A 24,923-nucleotide genomic window follows, 5' to 3' on the forward strand; every position below is an offset into this window, starting at 1 on the left:
GTGTGTGTGTGTGTGTGTGTGTGGAGAACCAATACTATTGTGCTGAATTGCACAACAAGCATTTAACTAACTGCTGTTTAGTCCAGTCGATGCAGCTCTTTATTACCTCTGATCAGCCAGTAGCACTTTTCTGTGAGTGTGTGTGAGTGTGTGGGAGTGCGTGTGTGTGCATGTGTGTATGCGCGTGCGTAAGAGCAATTTACCTGTTATCACCCAGTAGTTCTTGGTTGCCATCGACGTGTTGAGATTATGGTATTCAAGGGCTGGAGAGAGAAAGAGAAACTTATAGTTATCTGAAGTTTTTAGAAAGTCTAGTTTAAGACTTTCGTCTCGACGCCTGGAAATGAATGTGAGGAACCAAACAACTTTTCAATGCATTTCTTAAACCGCACATGCACTTCCTACCTATTTTCTTTTTCTTTACTAACATCTGAAGGTATGAATCTGGCTTAAAATGTCAGATTGTTGGGTAACATCATGACCATATTAACCTGGTAGGGGGACCCCCCCCCGACCTACTGCCCTCTGTCTGTTATTGGACCCCGTCTCCTCCAAGTTCCCATTAAGTACAGTGTACACTGCAGAAACCCTGTCTCCCAGAAATTACATTTATATACCACAAAATTGCTAAATGAGGAACTATTTTGTGTTGGAAACATACCGTGATTTCTCTTTGTGGGTGCATTCAGGATGTAACTGACCAAGTTAGACAGGAATTTTAATCGTGTGCTAAAAAATATATCGAAAATTTTTCATGTGTCTAACTCAAACTACCAAAGTCTTATAAAAAACCTCAGTAATGAGCTAAATATGCCCTTAACTTGTGTATCTTGATTCTTCTGAGTCAAGTTTAGACTGGATTACTTTGATTAAAAGCTTTTTAGAGAAGCGCTGCAGCCTTGTAAATGTGACAGCGCTGTTTGTGTGCTGAAGCGACAGATCTGCAGAGGAGGAGTTTTTTAACATTGGCCCTTGGCACAGATGATAAAATCCTTGTCAGGTTTCATTATCAACCTTTACGTTTTTTACCGCTCACTGTCAACTTCCCCTATCCATCTACACCGGCTCCCGCCCTTCCTTTTCGCCTGCGTGCCTCTGTACCTGTTTCATTCTCTACCTGTTTACCTGTCAGCCTATTCATTTCCTAAAATGCCTGCTCCTTTCCATCCAATCGACTGTCTCCTCCTGTCTTTCTCTACTCATTATCACTCCCTCAGTCCGTCGGCCTCTTTCCGTGTCCTATTCGTCTGGCAGCCTATCTATCCTTATTTCCCATCTGCCTGTTTTACCATCTGTCTCCACCTAACTCCTCCGAGCTGGCCGTCTGCCGAGGGTTGTGTTTAGCTCGAGTCAATGGTGTTGCAGCAGCGGTAGCTGTTAATACCAGCCAGCGTTTTCTGCTCAGCTCTCTGACTATCTGCTCCCGCCTCCATGGTGCATCTGTACGTGAACGCATTTACATTCACCGCGCTCTTCTCCAACCTAAACAAGCTCACAGCACCGAGGTGCTCAGGTTCAGACCCTGTGGAGAATCTGTTCACTCGTCAGACAGACACAGTGCATTCATTTCATCAACGCACCAGCTGGGAGATGTAGTTGCATAATTCCAAAAGAGAGAGAAAAATAGAAAATGCTCCCAAAACAATGATAATAATAAACAAATATAAATAATAGGTTTAAGGCTGATGCTGTCATTATTCCGTGTTTTCCATTTTAGCAACACATCCAGGAAATAACCCAAACAGTGTGTTTAACATGTTTTTAACATTACTACCCTGTCTGTGACCGAAGCACATTAGTTCAAGCGACAAATCCCTCTAGCAGCTGATTAAGGAAGATGTCAGTTGACGTTGTTATAGATCAACAAAGTCTGCAGGGAGGAGGTCTGGGTGCATGGAGGAGCAACAAAACATCAGACTTTAACACATGAGACCACTGTTCGTTTCCGTTTCCAACCGACGGTCAATAATGTTTTTTCAAAGCATGACCATGTGTTTATTACTGTAACCACGGTGATGAAGGTCAACAGAGTACTTATTCTAACCCAAACCAGGATCTTTCCCTAAACCTATCCGGACTTCAACTATAGCATTGCCATGACGACAGGTTTAATAATCTAATGCATATTGTGCATAAGAGGACAGGAAAAACCGAGACTCATTAATTACTCACTAACCCATGGCCGCTGCAGTTAGGACTAAACCTATGCGGTACGCACACTACCAGGTGAGCCACCGCGGCGCCCGTTACTTATCTCATTTTAATAACTATCATATAACTAACACTATATCACAACTTCCTTTGGCTGCCCATTTTTTTTTTGCAGAGTCAGTGTATACATTTGAATTTGCTGTTTGTTGTTGGGTGGGAAGTGGAACGGAGACCTGCTGTGCTGTTTCTCCTCTGAAGTAAAGATCATGAATGATTCTCCTGTTCAGTTTGGCACAGATTTCTCTCCCGTTAAACGGCTACATGATGTAGACACGGAGGCAGCCGCCTGCCCATTGATTCCTTTGGATATAAACAGACAGTGAAGGTCAATATTCAGGCTGCTTTGATCACATGAGAAGTGATCATCCTTTTGTGCTCTCAGTGTAACCAAAGTCAGTGTGTCTATACCAATAAATGTCTGGACTATTCACTGTTATCACTGACGTGTCTATGAATTCTTGTTATGATTATATTTGCTCAGTGTTTCATGCTTGGTGAAACAACCTGTTTTTAAAGGGAGCAGTCTGGGTTTTTATGGCGATTCCAAGTATGTTTGGATGTGACCACGTGAAGTGTGATGTTTGGGTGTTTTGGGAGCACGCACAGATAGATACTAATCTAATCTCAACAGGCTAAAATTAGCTCATTCAGGGGACATGGACAACAGATTGCCTTTGGCATGATTCAGATGATAGGAGCTGTACAGCTGTTTGCCCTTTTAAAATCTCACAGATGGCATAAGAGGTTGGAGTGGAATATAAACAGAGCTCATGAGGCTCATCTATGGAGTCTATGGTCTTTCACTGTAATGTCTTTAATAGATGTAACTGAATAAAACAAACAACGCCCGCGTGAATTGCTGCAGTAAATAATGTTAAGTGTGATTTATGTCTATTATGATACAGCTTTTATTTTTCATTCAGTTTCCCTATGATAGCTGACACTGGTAACTACAGTACGTTTAAGGGGAGATTGCAGCTTTAAATATTGAAAATAGACACAGCTGAGGGAGCTGACATTTTCAGTATTTAACCACAAGCATGATCTCCCTCTAACTTTAAAGCACCACTAATCAGTTATAGAGTTTCACAACAAGCTGAACATCACGCACCCGTTTGACATAAATGTGTTAGGAGATAGTTCCCTATTTCCACATCCAGCAGACATGGAGCCCCATTACGTTCATTTGGAGTCAAAGTTTATTTCTGTCTGGTGAATGCTCAATATTAAGAAAAAGAAAAGAAATTACACAATCTCTGTGTTGGAAATAAAAGAATAATTACAAGCAATGTCTGCTGACTTCTATTTGTGCTCCTGTTACACTATATTTGAGCGTGTCACATAAGCACGATGATGTCTTTAAAGCCAACGACTGAGAGAAAATTCTGTGTGTAATTCTCTTGTAATTATTGGCTGCTGTTCTACAACAGTTATGACTTTAACTCTGCTTTTAGCTCCACTATGTTCAGCAGCTAGTTGCTTGCTCTGCCTGTCTGTCTGCCTGTCTGTCTGTTTGGTGATGGCAGCAGACAGGGGATGCATCAAAGCTTCACAGGGGTTATGATTCTGTATGGATTCATCACGAGGCACAACCCCTTTCACATTATAGTCATTCGAGCCATTGCTTATATTGATTATGTTTTGAAAGTCCAGTTCTTTGTGCGCCCCCAATTATCGACCTAGAAAAACAAACAGTAGGTAATTCTGTAGGAGATAGGATTGAAACACGAGGCTCCCATGATAATATATTATAGTCTGATATCCTCCTCCACTTACACAATATGAAGTGATCTTGAATTACCCCCTGTGAGAAGCAGGTCAAACATACGCTAAGTCAGGAATCATGCACTGCCCTGTAGTGGATTCAGTGGGTCTCAGTTTAGCACCCTACATATGCTGCGTAAGTCTGTCTCAGCCCGGCAGCACACTGCTGCACAGAATAAGCAGGAGAAGAACTGTTATGTAATGACTATAAAATTAGCATTAGGAGACCAGACTCTTCCTAATGTCCAGCTCTGTGGGAAGAAAACAAGCAGCGGTGGGCTGGGGTTAGGTCATTTTCTGTCCCCTCTTTGAGCTGTAAATATATTTATTTATCCCCTCTTGTGTAAATACTGAAATCCTCCCCTGCTTGCAGCTCTACCATCCCACCTCCAACCTCTGTCTGTTCAGACTTTCAAGACTGAAATAAAGCTCTGAGTGCAAAGATCTTTTTTTAGGATTCAAGCTCAGCTCAGTGCGCTCGTTCCCTTCCTGCTGCTGAAAAGCTCACAAAAACTCATGGATGCATGGATGTGGGCATTGTCACTATCCTCCTTACATTTTCAAGTCAACCATCACAGCCTGAGGGTAACACTAAAGCTAGTTATAAAAAAGAAAAAAAAGAAAAACATGCCTCCCTCACACTCTTCTGGCACATTAGTGGGTTATGATTTTTTTTGCTGTTACAATGTTTTGATGCAAGACGCACATCATCAGCATGTCCGAGTCTATTAGGTGTTTACCTTGGAGAAATATAGTGCAAACGGTGCAAGAAATGAAGTAACAGAGGGAGGAAATGAGCCAATACAAGTGAAAGAGATGATGAAAGATTTCTAGGTCTAAAGAGTCACCTTCTGAACTATAAATGAACATAGACAGTGATGGAGGGAAAATCTTTCCATTTTGTCAAAGTAAGCTAAAATGATACCCATTAGGACACAATGTCAAGTCAGTGGAATGTTAACACCGATCCTCTTTTGCACTATATGCTCTTAGACGTCAGTTTAGATAAAACTCTTCAAATGGCAGCCACACATTATGCTGTGTTTGATACAGTTGTGGAAATGAGCTCGGGCGCGGTGCATCAGCACAACAGCAGCACTTAGCTAAACATCTCAAATTGTATATTTATGTTAAACATTTACTCTGTTGGAGCCACTTTTAAACAGCCCACTCGTTTTTTTTGCTTCCAGCCCTCTGTAAATAATTACACATTCATCATACTTGTCCACCAGTGCCGCTGAGAAGATGACTTGGAGGTATATCAAGTGAATGAGTATTGAGCAAGCACCCGGACTGAACTGTAATTTGTTGGCTAGTCACCGTTAATTGTGGGTTATACAATGTTAGCCAAGTCTTTATAAGAAGCCTGAAGAGCAAAGCAAATCGTTGTTGCTTTTGATTGCTCAGAAATGAGCAATGAGTGAAATGTCCACAAGCAGTGGAGCTGACTCATGTGGCTGCTGGCTGCTCACAACATCCAGACAAGTTACCTGATGACTTCACTTTGCATTTGAATACATGCAACTGTAATGTGATCATCAGACCTGTTTGGATTAAACATAAAGTCCTTTAAATGTATGTTTAATGGTATTAACTGTACCGATTTGCTATCAAATGAAGTCAACACATTAAAGGGTAAATTCAACTAAATACCAAAAATAAAACCATTCATTTTCTCAGTTACATCTAGTGGCATCTACCCATGCATGTAGTGTTGGTTTTACTGGGCCAAGATTTAAGATCAGAGTCGGATTTCTCACTTGTAAGTCGCTTTGGATAAAAGCGTCTGCCAAATGAATGAATGCAAATGTAAATGTAAATGATTTCTGCCTCCACTCCAACACAGTGGAAATGAATGGAATTTAGTTTTTGGTTCTGGTGGCGCAGCAGCTGGGTGATGTGATACACATCGCCGCTGCTGGTTTCACGCCATTCCACTGACAAGGAATTTGCAGCACCGTGGAAAGAAGCTTTGCAATGCACCAACAAAGGTGCTAACTGAACACATCAGATGGTTTGTTACACAGAACCATCCGGGAAGGCTTCTTTGGAAACTGTTTGGAAAAGGGCGGGCGCTCTCAAAAACGTAGCAGGAGAGCACTGACAAAAAAAAATAAATGCAACACAACAACAACAAAACGCAGTCTGAGGAGATTTAAAAACTAGTTAGCATCTTTATGAGGAAAATTCGCACATAAAAGTAATTCTTTGGAATATCTAAACAGTCGCTTCTCCATAGCTGTTCTTCCTACAGCAAGATAATGAGCCAAAACACTAGCTGAAAAGAACCAGATGGTGGTTTCTCAGTCTCCAGACTTACGGAGCTGGTTTGGGATGAACTGGACAAAAGGTGAAAGAAAAGACATTTGTGGGAACTTCTGCAACAAACTTTCTGAACAATGTTTAATTTCCATCATAGAAAGAATGTCACAAGTTTGTTCAGCTGCTGAATGAGTCAAATATTTAGATTAAATTTAGTTCAACAAGATACGATGATTCCTTGTTTTTAAAATTTCCAATTGTTTATTTGTTCTATGGTTTACTAAAAAAAACAAAAAAACAAGACATTATGTAAATTTAAATAACAGCTGGAAAAATTGAGGTGTTCTTAAACTTTTGATCTGCCGTGTATGAGTCATCACCACAGCTGGAACCTTAGGTAACCTGGGTGTACTTACGCTCAGCGATGACCAGGGGTGGGTAGAACAGGAAGTAGCCCACCAGCTCAGCAGTCAGCTGGTTGAGGAGACCGCTGGAGATTGTCCCGTTAAGAATCGCGTCCTGATTCTTCACCACGTACACCAGAGTGACCGACGGAGAGCCCGGTTCCTGGGAAACGCTCTGGATCTGAGGATGAACACACAATAAGATTTTAATATTTAATTTCAATCCACCATTCAAATACATCACTATGTGCTCCATAGGTGCAATATTGGAAGGATTATTCAATTCTTTATATATGGCAAACACACAAACAGGCAGCAGTAGGCACATGTATAATTCAGACATTCATACAGAAATATCTAATGGTATCATACCGAATGTCTAAGATGCCCATGAAGAATGCATAACAGAGCCCCAGACACAGTATGACACTTTGAATGAACAATGTTTTTTCTTTCTATAATAAGACCTGTGTGGTGCTCTGAAAATAATGGGACTGAGTCACCACAGTAAAGTGGATGATGATACAAGATACGAGGAATTCCTATTACATTCTTCCACGCGCATCAATATTTCAGAGGATGAATTATGAATGGACCCTATATCTGCCTCTGCTTGCTGAGACCTACTTTATGATTATGATGGTGTGTGCATGTACATGTATATGCTGCAGTCATGAGAATACCTTGACAGCCAGAGAGAGGGACAGAAAATGAAGGAAAGAAGCAGAGAACAAAAGGAGGAAGGAGAACCAAAAATGTTTACACATAAATCGGCGCTATAGAAGAATGAGCTTTGATTGCATCTTTGTAAATAAACCATCATGTACCTCGACAGTCACATATTGCTGCTCTACCAGGCATGTGAAAAACTTGTACTGCTGTAGGTATCCAGAATTTTACCAAGATCTTTATGACTCATGTCATCCTGATTGGCATGTTGCATGCAAATAACGACATCCTTGGCTGTCAGCATGTTGCACTAAGAATAGCATCTGAAACCATGCAGTACCTCCACAGTGAGCCTGTTGTAGGTCTCCAGCACTTTGTCCTGAGCTTCATCAAAGGCGTTCTCAAGCCTCTGCTCCAACATCTGGACAAAACTGCAGGAGTAGACGTTGTCTGTCGGGCCGACGAACCTCAACACTGTGGTGGAACAGAAAAGCATTCTTTTGAAGCATACACATTTCATTTCTCACACTTCCACACGGTGAGTTATATACAGAAGAGCAACATGAAGTGTGTCATGAAGCTTGATTTGGGAAAGTCTGACATTTTTGCTTTGACATAACATATGTGTGGTTTCCAGCAGAATTGTTTATCTATTATCACCCCCAAAATTTGATTTCAGATACTTATTCAATTTCATCCTCACTTATAAGCTTGCTTTGTAAACTTGTTAAACTACCAAAAATGATTAATTTACTTGCTTTTTAAATATCACATCAAAATGAAATTTAAAAATCTTTTTCCACAGTATCCAAAAGTTCCAGCAAAAAGAAAATAAATTTGCTTCATCAGCAAATAAAGTTAATCTTTATGTTCATGTACAAAATTCACAATAATGGGCCTAACACAAAGCCTTGAGGAATCCCACAAGAATGAATTTGAAAAATTTTGAATTTATTGTACTTATCTGAACATACCTTACACAGCTGGCACCAAAAGGACATTAAATTTGAGTTGGAAATGAAAATCAGGTTGACGTCAAAACCGAACGTTGGCCGATGTGACATTTAGTGGATGATTTGCACGCATTTAAAAAAAATATATATATATATATATTAACGTCATTGGTCGTCAGTATTCTACATCAAACTGACGTTGGCGTTGGACGTTGTCCTGGCATAGAATACTGGTCACCTGACGCCACAACCAACATTCAACCAATTATTAATGTCACACGACGTTGGTGGCCAGCTGCGTGCCTACTGCTTTATGTTCAGATAAATACTATAAGATACCTATTTTTCAGGTAGCTACTTGATCAGGAGTGTGCAACCCTCTTATATCACATATTTCTAACATCAAGCAATATTATTACATCAAGTAATCCCCCCCCCTCGTATATTTGTTATTTTCTATTGAGTTCCATTGAAGTCATTATTATTATTTACAGTTCAATGTATCTGCAACAATCTACTTCATCGAGCTGTATGTGGAAGCTGTATCTAGGGCTGGGTTTTAGGTATTAAAGAAAGTAGCGCTCTAGATAGATGTTGTCTGTGTGACCGATAAACCTAAGCAGACAGAGAAAGAGGATTATCGCCACTATCTAGAATGAGAACAACTAAAAAGAGTTGTCTGTCAGCATCACACAGCTCCACACTGGGAGGAACAGGGTAAACAATATTGAGTCCATCAGCAGATTATAGAGGATGTTATTAACGTTGTCTCAGTCCTTTTACCGCAGTTGCCCTCCATTCTTTCTCTGCACTCTGTCTTCCTCTTTGTTTTTGTTTTTTTTAAAACCTCTAAAAGGACAGGGATAGGAGAGGTAGAACAATATTCTGACCTAAATTCAAAAAGCTGTGGTGCTCATGAGTGCAGGCTTCATCTCTCATCAAAAAAAGTATTTTTCTGCCTCCGCTGGTCTCTTAGTCTGCAACACATTGCAGGCACAAACCCTGTTGACCCAGTTGGTAATCGTATGCAAATTGTCCTGTGGATGGTAAATTGGCATATACTGTGTATTTATGGTTTATGAGCTGAACACGTGCTGCTTCAAGTGCCTACTTCATACACAGCTGCAAACTAACATGGGAAAGTCTTTACTGCGGTATAAATCACACTACAAGCAAAGAGATGTGTCATTTGGCCATTTACCATAGTTCAGTTGGCATTACAACATTGCACCAATTTAGGTCAGTTTTTTTCCACTGACATACACATAATTATTATAATTGTTTGTGATGACTGTGATTATTAAAACCATCATGTGCAGGATTTCCAGCCACTGGCAGGACGTGTTAATATTAAAAATAAGCTCCCTGACATGGATCCAAAATACGAGATGACTGGGTTGAGAGCAGCACATGGACTGCAAAACAAAAATGTATGTTATCAGAATAATTTCAAGCATATATATGATAATCTAAATTTTTTTTGGCCACTTAGGGGCGGCGGAAAATGTTGCAAACACAACATTGTATACTTCTGTAGGTAACACTAAGGCATGTTACTTTAGTCCGTCACCTAATGTGCCATACGTTCAGTAACATACATTCTTTATCAACATAAATGAGGTATAATATTTATATTGTGCATAGCAGTATTATCCACTGTCAACTTATTTCAAGAGTGTCCCCACAAGATCCTGTAAACTATTGCATGATTAATGTTTTTTGGATGCCCAGACAGTTTCTGTTTGTACTGAAGTGACAGCCGATGTTATAATAATCTCTTCAAGTCATACAACCAAGGCACATTACGTCTCCGTGGCTTTGATGCAGACTGAAATGTGATCCTTTGGTGATACGCAACTGCAGGTAATTCAGTATTCTGCAGTACTCAGTGCTGTTGAATGTTTTCCCTGGTGTATGCAGTTCATTTAAGTCAACAACATGGTAGTAGCTGAAACTTGGTTATGATGGTTGTGATGATATGATTATGTTTCTCTGTATGCATTATGTTGCATGTATCTCAGCACAGTGTCATATTTTCAAGGTGGGGTGGCCTTTGGTTGGATGATATCTTTTCATGGGGCCCAAAATCCATGGCGGCGCCCCTGACTATCACAGTTGTTTCACAAAAAATAAAATACAGCTGCCTAACGGTGCTGGAGGAGAGAGTTGACAGTGAACAAAAATATTAAAGACGGAGGCCAAAAACCAAAACAATGACTTGAAAAACACTAAAACACTTGGTTTGTCACTGCTATTTAACTTTACATGTAATTGTTTATATAAAAAATATATAAAATCCATACATAGTGGCTTTACCACAGTAAATAACACAACTGCCAATATCTAACAAGTGAGCTGAATCTAATCTGACCACTGTGAACCAATGTGAATTTGAAAATCTAAAGTAATGGGTTTCCAATCTGCACCTACATCAATTTGTTAATTGCACTGATTTTCCTTCCCTTGTTCCCACAAGACTTGATTTAGATGTGTGTGTGTGTGTGTATGTGCGCGTGTGTGTGTTCACACGCGTGCGCACACAGAAATGTGTTTTTTTAAGAGGCTTAAGAGGCTGACTAAATGAATGGACCAATTTGCCTTTGCTCTGCAATCATGGGAGTTCGTATGGGATTTAGGGTATCAGAGAAGAGTAAAGGAGAGCAGACATGTAATCAGAATTTTCTAATTTTGTCTCTGCTCTACTCTTCCCATGTGTCTCCCTCCCAGTACTCTCATTGCATTTTCTATCTCTTTGCTCACCCTCTGCTCATATTCTCTCCTTCCTCCTCTCTGTGTATCTCTCACCTCTGCTGTTATTTAACCTTTCACACTTCACCTCCGGTACCAACATCACCAGACCATAAGCTTTTCTGTTTTTTGTCGGATTCGGTTATGTAAAGGTTGTTCTAGCTTATCTTATTTCCCATCAGGTTTTATCACCTGTTTTCAGCTGCAGGTGAATGCTCGGAGTGGGCATCCAGGTTGCCACGGGAACCAGAACTGCCTTAACCAATGGGATATGCTGCCTAATGTCTGACAGCAGCTTGTCAAAACCGTAAACATTCAGCGCCTCAACCACCAAGGAGGAAATGTAGACAGTTTTGCCACTGGTCACATAGTAACCCAGCGTCACGTTGTGGGGGCTGCAGTCATCACGTTCCACCTGAGACACAGAGAGACAAAGAAAAGGAAATATTCAAGATGTTGTCTTCATGGCTGTGTGCAGCTTCTATATCTAAAGGATCTGTGCCTTTTATTTCAAAGCACATACGCTACAAAGGACAAACAGTATCAGAGAAGAAATCAGTGCTACCAGGTAAAACAAGCCCAGAACACTAAACAGCATCCTTTCCTCACACATGTTGTACTTGAGCTATGTGTTTAGAATACGAATGCATCAGATGAATATTTATAATTCTTGTTTGTTTTTTGTTTTTTTTAAACCAAATCTGCCCTGAGGGCATATTTTAGCTTGAGCCTACAACAGTCATAAATCTGAGTAACTGTGTCCTGGAAAAACACATACAGACAACAATCAGTGGTGAGTCAAGGCTTGTATTTCTGGAGCTATAAACCGCCCACCTTCCTCTACCCTCTACCTTCAACTGCTCTGAGCAGCTGTGGCTATTGTTACTATGGCTCTTTCTCCTCTGGCAAATTTTTTTCTTGAAAAAAAAAAAAACACGTCCCTCTTAGTGAAACTGTATCTCATTACCACTCCCCCTCCTCTGCTCTCCTCTTGTCTTTGTACCTACAGAAATTAAACAAGACTCACCCTGTTTTTCAAACTATACCTACCTGCCATCTCTATTTAAGCCACTTCCTGTTGCAAGCACTTGCCAAAGCCTGAGGCCCACTTTTTCTCGCAGCCCTTTAGTTTTTAATTACACTCAGCGACACATTCTTTCATTACAACAACCCACCTTTGGGTTTTGCATTTCATTAGAAAATAAAAAGAGAGCTTTCAGATCTTTCATGTTAAGTCTTAACTCAAATGGAATGAGCGAGGAATTAAATTTTAACAATTTCCTTCAGATGTTTTTATGTGCTGCATGTTTTATGTCCTGACTGTAAGAGATTTTATGTCATGTCCTCCTACACCAATAGACTCTCTGGTGTCCATTTAGAAAATGAAGTGATTGATTTCTTATTTTCTTCAGCCCAGCGACGCAATCTTCTAACCATCAAACGTGATGTTTTCCAATGTCAAACAGTTCAATAAAGTTATGATTTTGAGTAACACTTATTTTAACATCCACTAATTATTTTATTACCAGTATATAAATAATTAATAAAGAATAAGTAAATAAATGTTTAATGCTGTTGAGAGTAGATATAAGTGTTTATTAATGTTTTAACATCTACAGCTTCTATGAAGCATCCGAAACAGGAACAATATATAAACAGTATAAAATGTAGTTATCATCAGTCAATATGAAATATCATTATATACGCACATTTATTAAGCAATTAAACACATTTTTGTAGGTTAGATGTTTTTCTGTTTCAATAAAAATATAGGATTAACTGATAAAATGTATTCAAAGCTAATGAGGACATATGTTTATATATATTATCAGGACATATGAGAATAGATAATTATATATTATTACAAATATACTGTGTTATCAAGCAATTATCAAGAGTTATGGCTGCTTCATAATGTAAAAAGGCGTCAGAAACGTTGACAAATACATTATTAACATTTAAAAATATCCTTCTGTTTACAGCTAGATTGTAATGTGTCATAGCAAGTTACAAACAAACAATTATTAATTATTTATATCCCACTTTAAAATGCTAAACTGCAGGGTTACAATAATGTGTCAAGCAGTTTGCACCCGGGAGAAGCTGCAAGGTTGTTTTGCTTTGTAAACTTGAAAAGGAGTGTTGTACTGAATGAAGCCAACCAGACCTGACCTCACCCCTCACCCTCTGCTGTCACTTCTCTCTCCCTGCCAACATTTGAAAGCTGTAAAAAATTTGCAAGCAATTACGGTTAACCACATTGTACAGTGATGCATCACATTAAATACTGCAGCATGCTAATTTCATGCTGTTTGATAGTCCCTGTCTCTGCTGAAGCCAATATTAACATCAACAATGCCTCGAAACAAAACACTGCCTACATATCATGGCTTTAAAACCTCCGGCCAATTTTATACCGTGTTGTTGTCGCTGCTGTCTCTCAACAGACTGATGCAGATTGCCAAATAATAGTGTCTGCGTTATCTGATGGAGAGGATGAGAATTGAGGACTGTGTGTGTGTGTGTGTGTGTGTGTGTGTGTGTGTGTGTGTGTGTGTGTGTGTGTGTGTGTGTGTGAGGCAGGGGGTAGATGAAAGTGGACTGGAGCTTAGAGACACTGAGTCACTCCCAGTGCAGGAGGCTCACAAACAACTGGATAAAAATAGAAAAAGCAGGCAGATGAAGACAGAAGACAGACAGACAGCGAGATGAAGCGAGGCAGGTGGACAGACAGAGAAGCAGGCAGGCGCGACACGCAGACCCACAGACAGGGGAGACAGACAGGTTGGCAGAAAATCAATCGACTTTAACCGAGGGAGCAGCCAGATAGGGGAGATAGAGGAGAGGGGAGCGGTATGAGAAATGTAAATATTGAGAAATATGAGGGAAGAGGGCAAGAGAGCGATCGTTTGAGAGAGGGGGAGAGACACAGAAGATCTGTGAAGAAGAAACAGAAATAGACTCAGTTGAAAAGGAACATAAGGGAGGTTGGACAAATCAAAACAAAGACAAAAACGACGAGCACAAAGATCAGTGGAACAGAAAGATCCCTTGACTGCACTGCAGGAGAAAATAAATCATTTATTCTAGATTGATTTGCCATTACCACGTGTGAGTGTGTGCGTGAGAGAGGGAAATACAGTGTGAGTGTGTGTGTAATAACCACTCCAAGCAAATGCTGCCTTATTGTTCAACAGGTAATTTCTATTCTGACTTGAACACCGTCTGCATTAGTCACCTCTCTAGCACCACTCAGACGAGTCCTTGCGAGGTAAATGAGCAGGAGTGGAAAATGATGAATACTGTAGAATACTGTAAACTGGTGGCACCGTAAACATGAAGAACCAAGACTGTGGCAAATCTAAAAATGTAAAAGTCTCATCTCATCAGCATCAGAGAGAAAAAGCACTTTGACACCTAATTTACATTCAAAGCACCTGATGTGGTTCGTATTATTGAACTCAAAAGTACAATAGGTATACGATAAGTTAACAATCTACAATTAAACTCTCTGTAGCTTTAAACTCAAATACAAAATTAATTAATTCTATGAGCCACTAACCTGTGTTTACTAGCCACTGAGGTGCACTTACTTGCCAATGAGCTGTGTGTATTAGCCTACAACCTGTGTTTACTGGCAACTTTCTGCTTACACACAAAATTAAATTAATTTCATAGGAGCCACTCGTGCATTTGCCACCTGCGTTTACTAGCAACTGAGCTGAATTTATGAGCTAGCAACGTTTACCGGCCACTGACATGGGTTTACTGAGTGGTGTTTACTAGCTAACTGAGGATACAAGCCATTGACCTGTGTTCGCTAGCCACGGACCTGCATTGACTTGCCACTGAGCTGTGTTTACCAGCCCCAGTCTGTGAGTACGAGCCATTGCTAGCCGCTGTTGTGTAGTTACTGGTCACTGTATACATGGACGTAATCCAAGATGCATATTTCCAAGTTCATAATTGAGTAAAGGCTTGATCCTTAATTAACCTTATCTAGGTTCTAGTCTAAGCTAAGCTAAGTAAATCCTGATAACTTGCTCCATGCACCTGGCCACTGTCCTGTATTTGTTAGCAGCTACATAATGTTTATTAGCAGCTGACATAAATCTACTTGCCACAGATCTGTTTATTACCCAGTTGATTAGTGACTTCTGTCCTGTCTTTATTAGCTATTAACCTGTTTACTAGTCATGGCCCTGTGGTTACAAGCCAGTGAGCTGTGTTTATTAGCCACTGGCCATCGCCGAACGTTGTAAGATGGACTGACCTGCGCGTAGGCAGTGGAGTCATTCAAGGCTCTCTGCAGGGCGTGGCTCAGGCCTTTAGAGAGATTCTGTTTAAGGATCAGGTCCAGGCGGTTCCTGCGCAGCTCGATGGACAAAACTGTGAAGGAAGACATGTTAAAAACTTAGTTTAATGGCTGTGTTCATATATGATTTGTTAGTATCCTGTGATAACTGATAGCTGTTTGTTTGTACCACATGTTTAAACTCACTTTGGCCACACCTATAGCCACAAAAAAATAATCAATTTAAATTAAATGTAGTGCCACATCTTTGTGATGCCCCATATCCCCTTGGCTGCAGGGATTCAGTATACAGTGTCTTGCACAAGGATATTAATTTCAGTAAGATGTATCTGTGGTCACAAGAGCTTGACCTCTGTTTAATGTCTCCTTGGTGACTGTGGGAACCTGATGCCCATTCCTTAGTAATACCACACCGCCTCTGGTAAATGCAATCAAAGGTTACAGTCTCCAGCTTCTTGTTAATCAAACTGTTTACACTCAGGGAAAAGATGCCCTTGTTTTTGTGCAAGTTTTAATTAATTTGTGTGCATGTAATTACAGCTCGGTCACATAATAGGTACATTGTGCCTAAGCTGAAATGGTATTTGAAGTGTATTCATCTTCATTTGTAATCATTTCACAAGAATGGCTAAAGCCTGAAAATAATCTTGAGTATGTTGTTGGTATTTTATATAAAAGACGTGCAGTACCTGAAGTATCAGTAAAGGTTCCCTTTCAGAAACATTTTAAAGTAAGTAAAAAAAATACGATAATAAACGTGTATTTTCTCACTAACCAATGAAAGAGCAGTGCGTATCAAGATGGTTAGCATTAGGGGAAACATCAAACAGAAAATCTGCAAGTAGCAGACGTAAGTAGCACGGTAAGTAGTAGTTAGCATCTTTTATTTGTTTATGCAGTTTGTTAGCTTGTTAGCTTGTAACTTCACGAACCCCCGAACCTCAAAATCCAAGATGGCTGCTCTGCGCATCAACAGAAGGTGTATTTATTAGCACTTCTGTCGTATTTGTGTCTCATTTATCAGTCGTACACACGGTACTGTCCATTAATTTGTTTTCATTGTCTTACTCCAATTAATCCTAGTAGCGGGACATTAGTCTCGTACCTGTTCTGACCCAATACTTCTCGGTCACGTTGCACGGTAGAGGACTTTCCTCTGCAGTGGTGCTGGAGGGAGGTTCTGTGGTCGTGGTTAGAGGTGGTGTGGTGTGTCCCGGGATGAACACAGTGGTGACAGGTACCTTTGTTGTTGAGGTTGTAGTTGTAGTAGTAGTGGTGGTGGTGGCAGCAGTAGTAGTAGCATGTGTAGTAGTAGTAGTAGTAGTAGTGGGAGAAGGAGTAGTAGTAGTAGTAGTAGTGGTGGTGATGGTGGTTGGGGGTACAGTCGTGGTGGTGGTAGGGGCAGGTGTGGTGGTTGTGGTTGTAGTAGGCCGAGTCATGGCCGCTGTGGTCAGTTTGAGGCTCGTCGTTTGCTGCGTGGTCGTAGCAGCGGTGATATTTGGTGGTAATGGCCTTACAGCGCTCACAGTGGTCGCCGCCTGCGTTGTCGCCTCATCGGCGGTCACAGTAAGAGTGGTCGTCGAGGGCGTCGTCATGGTTACCGTCGTCAGCTGAAGGCTGTCGCTGGTCACAGTGTCCTGGCTTGTGTCGTTTGACCCCGCGGTGGGTTCCGGTGGCGTTTGTTGTCTTGCCGTTGTGGATGACGGTAAAGTTGACGCGGCGGTGGGTGATGGAGACGTCCTTATGGTGGTGCTTGATGTGGTTGTGTACCGCGAGGTGTTCCTGGTGCGCACGGGCACGGTGGTGTTCCACTGGTGGGTGGAGAAAGGGCTGGTGACATTGGCAGGAAGTGTGACATCATGGTCGCCCACTGTGGACAGGAGGGACTCGGGGACAGTGGGGAGGTCCCAGGCCGGGAGGCTGCTCACTGACTCCTCTGCAGGGAGGAAAACAAGGTCAAAAATATTAAAGGATAAGTCTGGTGATGTTTTTCTTTTTGTGAACAAATCCCATAAAAAGACCAAAACCAATAATGAATTGATCCTACAGTGCGTTGTCTATGTATCCAAAGCTTGATGTATCTTATTCCTCTGTGACATAGAGAATAAAAAAATATTAAAATTACATCACACCACATCAGTGGCATTTTCAACTGGTGAAATATTCCTTCATTACCGCAAACAGACAGTTGAGTCCAAATTTATTTGGACTGCGGCCATAAATACTGACTATACAAAATGTGTATGAAAATGAATGAGAAACACCCGCCCAACAAATGCACATTTTACCCCTGCCTTGTTGAAAACTATAGTGGCCAGCAGTTTTAAGAAATGGTTTAAAAATTAAACTACATTAGTAGGAATTTATGGGCTTGGGATTGAGGGTAGGAAAGTCTGAAAAATGAGAGAAGGTCTGACACATTTCTAGTCTTTTTATGGCATTTGTTGCTCAGAGAGCGATCTAACATGAGTAGGTTATAGTCAGCTTGAGAATACATAAGGTGAAGTGCGCAGCAGTTTCAATTTTAATAGGAAATATAAATCCAATTTCATTTCTTAGCCAGGCAAGCATTTAAATGCCAGACCTTCATTTAATCCATGTAAATTATCTCTAGACAAAATAAGGTGGAAAGGAGTCTGGAGTGAGCAAGAGGGAGGCAATCAGTCCTTTCAGACTGAGAGAGATCTAAATCCCCTCTTATGCTCCACTCACATCACCACATGAATATGTGTTGTATTGTAACTGTGACGTCAATCACTGTGATAAGAAATACTAGATATTAGCTCTATTGTGGTGGAAGCTAAAATATATGTGGAGGAATTACCTTGCTGAGGACGTCACTCTGTTAGTGTGATGATGGACTGACAGGAAGTGGGGCGACATGGAGGTGGTGGAACGGGACAGGATCATGGATATATTAAGAAAGCTGGATATAGCATCGTCTATGAGCCTTGCTGCCAATCTATCCTTTATCTATTCATCCTTACTTCCATAAAAGTGTTGACAGGAAACCTCCAACTGAAATCAATCAATCAATTTCATATTTCTAAAACTTTCCCACAAACTGGAAAAGTGAGTCCAGTATCCAGTTCCTATAATAAATCCATGGACAGGACATGGGTGAGTGAGGATGATGATGATGATGATGATGATGATGATTACATTGTGATGACAGTGATTCATAATGATGAAGAGTACTTTTATAACAAAGCTCACTGTGTGACGGTGTGCTGAAGGTTCAGTGTAGTCAAAAAAGCCAATTGACTGTTCACTATGTCCCAACCTCTTACTTACTGTTGCTACGCCTGTTGAGCTTTCAAGTCTCACACCAAATATATTCAGTTTTCAAAGACGTTGACACTTTAAATGAGTTTAAATAAATGGTCTTTTTTTTTTCTAGCTCTATCAGCTGTTCGCTGAAATTTTATCAGCTTTATCTAGCTAGCTAATTAATGCTAACCCAAGAAACAAAACCCCGGTAAAGGGATCCTAAATGTCAGTGCTGATAAAAAAAACAAAGTTTAGTCAATTCCTTGCACTTTTGCTTTTGTATTTTTGGTTTTGGAACGGCTTAAAAAAAAAGACACAATGCTTCTTATTACAGTCCCATGTGCATTATTTCTACATGCTGAGAAATCAAAGCTCGACAAGCCTGCTGGTTAATTACGCTGTAAAAAGTCAAAAGCAGAAATATGTTCAAATGACAGACAACTCCACCATACCCAGACTGAAGCTGCTGTTGCTGTTGGACGAGCTGCTGTTGACAGCAACCAGAGAGGCGTTGTCTGATCCTGCTGTCCTAGTGTCTCTGTTACTGGGTGAGGAGGAGGAGGAGGATAAGGAGGAGGAAGGCAAAGAGGATGCTTTTGTCGTAGAGGAGGAAGAGGAAGAAGAGGAGGAGGCCTTGGATGAAGAAGAAGAGGAGCTCTTGGTCCAGGCAGCTTTAGACAGCAGCCCCAACGGTTTTCCCACCACTGGTGCCTGAAGCTCTGCTGTCTCTGCCAGCATGGTGAGGACTGATGAAAAAGCTGCCTGCTCTCTTTGGCCCTCTCCACGCGGACGCAGCCTCTGCTGCCCCAGCCAGGCAGCTGGGTCCCTGGGCATGTTTGGCAGGTCACCCCCCGCCCTGTCCACTGGCCTCCATTCAGCCCCGACTTCAGCCCAGGCACCGGTTCCCCTCATAATCTCAGTCTCTGCAAAGACTTTGCCACCTGCTCGAGCACGCACTCCCGACTCTGTTTCAGTCCAAACCGCTGTTCTGGCCTCGGCGAACACTTTGCCCTCGGACCAAGCTCCAGGACCGACGTCAGACCCATCCATCCCATCTTTGTCTTCAGCCCCAGCTCTGTCTCCAATCCCGGGGGTGGCTGAGAGGTTGGAGGGCACTGCGGGGTCCGGAGGCAAAACACCCCGCCGCATTGACTCATGATGACCTCCCTCAGCTGTGGAAACAGAGAGACGGAGGGGGAAAGGAGGGATGTGGGAGAGGGAGAGGGAGAAAGGGGTGGATGAAAGAAAAAGCAGAAATAGTGTTTAATTAGGAGCTCTGAGTCTTTGACTCATCAGTCCCACAGGCCGGGCAGTGACTTCTCTGGAAATTCATCCATCATGCCCTTAGATACACATGAACACACACACACACACACACACACACACACACACACACACACACACAGCTGCAGTCCTCAAATCATTAGTCCTCATAATACAAGCACAACTGTCCAACTGCCAGGAGATTTAAAACTGCTCTGCTCACACTCACACACAGTCGCCATGAGAGCGCACACACTGTCAAATACACACATATTCATATTCTTCTTCTGTCTCACACACACTTATCCGAAGGGATTAAAAAAAAAAAAAAACTCTAAAACTGCGACTGTGGAAAAATAGTAATAATGTCTAAAGTAGGTCACTTATGTTTTTAGAGGATAAAGCATAGGGAATTAATTTAGATGTTCCAGAGTGCATAAATTAGGACACGCACACACACACACACACACACACACACACACATATACACACACACACATACCCCCTAATCAGCTGTGATTTCACAGATATTAATCTGATCTGTTAGGTTAGCCATGTTAGCCCATGGATTTATTATTCCTAGAACATACACAACCACTCAGGCTCAGGCTCAGCTCTTGGATCACACTGAAATATATTTCCCCAGCAAAGTTTGGTGTGAGTTATATGTAAGTGATGACAGTTTTATGGAGTCATTTTTTTTTTTTTTTTTTTTTTAAATCTCACACCAAATGAGACGGATACATGGAAACGGAGCAGCAAAGATAGCATCCAGTCAAAGCATTTAGCTTCAGCCATTATCTCCATTTTGTGAACTGTCTTCATCTCCTCTGTAGCCTCAACAAAGCCTGAAGGTTTGGCAGACTGAGGCGATTACCCTGCCTAATACGTTCAGTCTCAAAGGCACCTGGCCGGAGTGGAATTGAAAGATGAGAAAAAATAAGGTTGACTGTCTGACTGACTCGCTGGAAGCTTCACTGGGTGACACAGTTTATGCCATCAGCTTATTTGTAGTAAAACTGGCAGGTTTGGTCTTTGGTGTGACTGCAGGCTGACGTTAAGTTTCTTTTGTTCTCCACATAAGAGGGAGACAAACGTTGGGTGTAGTAGTTTTTTTTTTTTTTCTTTCTAAGCACACACTCATTTCAGCCTGAAAGATGTGTTTAAGTGTGCATGTGTGTCACACACTTCCCACACTCCCCATGTCTCTGCGGAGGATCGGTTAATTAAAAGACAGTGATTCTGAGCGAGAGAGGCTTTACAGGACCAGCTCTGGGCTTAGCTGCTGCGTATCCTCTGGACACCTGGTGTAAAGCATTTCAACCACAACGCTATTAACTACCACCACTGAGCAATATGTTCCTCGTTACAGGACATGATATCATAAATGTCATTAAGAGAGAAAATTAAGTCATTGATAATTTACATTTCAGCTTCTTCAGCACCCAGAGCTCCATTAGTCAGTTTGAGAGGGGAGAAAACAACGAAGCCGGGAATGGCAGGAGCGATTACCCGGGGCACCACAGGGAGAGGAACATGCTCGTTAAGCTCAACCGAAGAGTCGTCTCTCTTTTGGTTCCCGTTCGTCTCATTCAAAAACCACTACAGCTTTTCCAGCGTGCCGTGTTTCACTGGCTCTGAACAGATGGTGATGTCAAAGGGGGATAAATGCTGATAACAAGCTCCACCTGAACGCAAAGATTCCCTGCTAACATGCGTTTAACTCATTTAAAAAATAAAAAGATTGTATATGTTTAAAGAAAGACTGTTATGTTTATATACTAAAGCAATATTTTTCAGGTGTTAGCTAAAACTTTGGACAAAGAGCGGCCATCTCACCCACTTCTGCTCATACAGCTGTATGTACAGTCTCACTTCAAGCCCTCACCACAGCAAGGACTGTTTTATTAAACTAATGGCATATTAAACTAATCAATATTTGTATATCAACAATGGATCAAAGAAATATCTATAATATTAAAGGGAGTCACTTGTAATGATCCTACAGATAATGATCATCAAATACTGCAGTTCCCCTCAGCTCAGCAACTAAATGGTGATATTATGTCAGTGTTGTGTTAACAGCTTGTTCTGATGCCACCAAGAGAGCTGCCAAAATTTAAAGAAATGCAGCTTTAAGTAAGTTTAATTGTGAGATATGGTGCCAAAGAGCCAAAAATATTTTCCTATGCAACTTTTATTTTTTGGATTTTTGTTTTTATGGTTTCTTTTGTTTTATATATGTACTTATATTTGAACATACTTACAATGTACCCATTATTCTAGTATACAGTACGTGTTTCTTCTTGGAGTCACTCCATCACCTTCTGACCCATTCTCTACTAACAGCTTTAATATAAGAATAACAATATAACTGGGTTGATACTGGGTCAATAGTCAACTATTTGTTTGAGAAAAGCTATTAGGAATCAGTTCCTTTGAGTGGAATAATGGAGGGATGGATGGATGGATGGATGGATGGATGGATGGATGGATGGATGGATGGATGGATGGATGGATGGATGGATGGATGGATGGATGGATGGATGGATGGATGGATGGATGGGAGGACTCTGCCATATGCATAACTGTTAGCAGTGTTTTGAGTGTTTTCTCCTCCAACAGTTCACCACCTGCTCTGGCTGAGAGCAACATATGTGATTACCATCAGACCTCTGACAAAACGCTAGGAAAGAAGAACCTCCACTGAGAGCAAATATGGACAGGATGGATGGATGGATGGAAGGATGGATGGGTTGATGGATGGTAGAACAGAAAGTGTGGATTAAAGATGGATAAATGTGGATCAGAGCAGAACTGACCTGCTTTATCTATTTGGACAAAATGCACAGGACATTTTCTTTTTTTCTTTTTTTTGTGCCTATTTCCGTGTTAGAACATTCAGCTTATAGCAGATTATGGGATTCATCACATGGAAATGGTGCACAAAGCACCACTGGCCATTTACAGGGCTTTAGACCAATGTCATGTTATGTATTGACCATAGTGCCTTGCCAGCTGGCACCGTGTCTACTGATGCCCTGCTGAATCTCTGTAGATGCCAGCCCGACCCTGTAAAGCCTTGCCAGGTCATTACGAGCGTTCTGAATATTCAGACTAGCTGTTCCCAGGTGCCTGTGGTAATACAATTGTAAATATCCATGGGCTATGGCCATGGTTTTGCCTTCCTCGGTTGTGTGTTGGAGCCTCGGGACGGGCAGAGTTGATCCATGCTGCCACCCTGACTGTAAGCAGGACAGGTGGTTAGGAAGTGTGACCATGGTATTGTGCCAACTGGTCTTCAGCTCAGAGAGGCTCAGAGGGAAAAGTGAAGAGGGGGAGTCTGGTTAGCTGAATCTGCCAACTTGCCAAGTGGTGGCAAATTTTCATTATAATTATTATTAAATAGCCACATGAAATACAAACACGCTTTAGAGCTGCGCCAGGCAACTACTCCAGCCTGGGCTGCAGTAGAGAGGAGAGAGGCGGCACGTGATCCACAACAATGAAAATAGTAGTAGTTTCACCTCATTAGTCCAAGTGGAAGAAAATCTTCCAGCCTCAGAAACTGATCAAACAAGGGAACACAGTGACTTTACATACGCAGAGATGTGACCACACCCAACACACAAATATACATTTGCGAGATCTGTAATGTTGGTAATGTTGGTGGAGACAGAACAGATATCAGACTTCGATTTAAGTTATTCCGATTCTCAATTGTTCAGTACATTCAGTTTAGTGCTAATTGGCAAATAGTAGACGTTACCTGTTAAATATCAGCATGTGTGCATGTGTGCATGTTCACATGGTGACGTTAGTATTTAGCTCAAACCAAAACTGTGTCTTAGCAAAGCCAAACACACCTAAACATCCTATTGGCTTATTGAGTTGTTACGGCTAATCTGTTGGCAAAAAACGGTCTACGACTGTGGCCATGTCAAGTCCAAACAAGTCCAAGTCTATTGTTTACTCTTTGTTTAACTCCAGTTTGCTGCAACAACTCCTCCACATTTACAGTATTTGTCTCTCTGCTGTCTCAACAGTTGCATTACTTGTCTTTTTACTTGGCTATTGCTTGGCTTATGAGCAGCTGAGACTAAATAGAACAGTAAATGTGCAAAACTAAAACAATGAGCAAATAGTAGCAAAAAGTAGAACTGCAGATACACTTTACATAAAATCCTGGCCTTTGTTTAAGCTGTTGGTGACAAGTTCTGAGTTGAGATCATTTCTGAAAGGTTATTTTAGCCCAGCGTTGCATTTTGAGCAGCAAGTAAAGGTCATACCATCAAACCATGTGTGCAGCTTCACTGCAGAGTGAGTCGAACAAGGATGAGGTAATATGTTTGTTTTTGGGTTTTTTTTCCAGTGTTTAAATGTAAGAATTTTTTCCCTTTAAAACTCAATTTAAATAAAGCCTCTGTGGTTAGAGTGGGAGTGCTGGTAGCAAGTCAAAGCGCTGATATACTCGTGATGTGATGCGAGACTCAGTGGGAGTAAGGATGGTCCCAAGCCAGTAGAATTTGTCCAACAGAGTGAGGCCCGTCCAACAGGATGGACATGTAACCATTTCCTGGAACTATTCGGGGGCATCCATCTGTCTGTGTGGAGGCCGAGAAAAAGGAAGCGATTTGGATCGATTGTCGAATGGAGGGATCGTCAGGTAAAAAGCTCAGTGGAGGACAGTGGAAGGGGGAAAACTAACGAGAGACATGCTAACAGACATGTTAATTTTTGGGGGGGTTGAGTTTTTAGTTTGAGACATTACTCTGACCTTTTTGTTTCCTCCACTCCAGCAGATTAGCGTGAACAGGACTTTGACAGGATCCAACAGCACTGAAGTGTCCATCTGTTTGTGTGTGAAAGAGAACGAAACTTCACCCAACACGAGCTGACGGAGCGTGGCCGAGTGCGACATCATAACATGGACCGTGTAGTTATCTAAAACACTGTTATATGAAGTCGTTTCTCTCACAGTGGCCTGAGATTTGTTCTTGTTCTTGTTCTCTGAAGGGGGCGACAGTGATTGGAGTCTGGGAAAATGTGCTAATTTTTTTTTTT

The 24,923-nt window shown here is 41.4% G+C and overlaps 1 protein-coding gene across 1 annotated transcript in view; it reads right to left on the bottom strand.

Annotated features, from left to right (window-relative positions):
* LOC111222474 (UPF0606 protein KIAA1549L-like) overlaps positions 1-24,923 on the bottom strand; it is a 100,148-nt gene that overhangs the window by 40,684 nt on the left and 34,541 nt on the right. Inside the window, exons 2-9 of the mRNA XM_022746211.1 lie at positions 19,288-19,768; positions 19,049-19,140; positions 16,432-17,262; positions 15,285-15,400; positions 11,204-11,426; positions 7,651-7,784; positions 6,654-6,822; positions 204-263 (exon numbers count right to left, since the gene is read on the bottom strand). Coding sequence (XP_022601932.1) covers positions 204-263; positions 6,654-6,822; positions 7,651-7,784; positions 11,204-11,426; positions 15,285-15,400; positions 16,432-17,262; positions 19,049-19,140; positions 19,288-19,768 — 2,106 coding nt within the window. The remainder of the gene's footprint in view (positions 1-203; positions 264-6,653; positions 6,823-7,650; positions 7,785-11,203; positions 11,427-15,284; positions 15,401-16,431; positions 17,263-19,048; positions 19,141-19,287; positions 19,769-24,923) is intronic.

The sequence above is a fragment of the Seriola dumerili genome, unplaced genomic scaffold (genome assembly GCF_002260705.1).
Source record: "Seriola dumerili isolate Sdu_G_001 unplaced genomic scaffold, Sdu_1.0 BDQW01000097.1, whole genome shotgun sequence".
Lineage (NCBI taxonomy): Eukaryota > Metazoa > Chordata > Actinopteri > Carangiformes > Carangidae > Seriola > Seriola dumerili.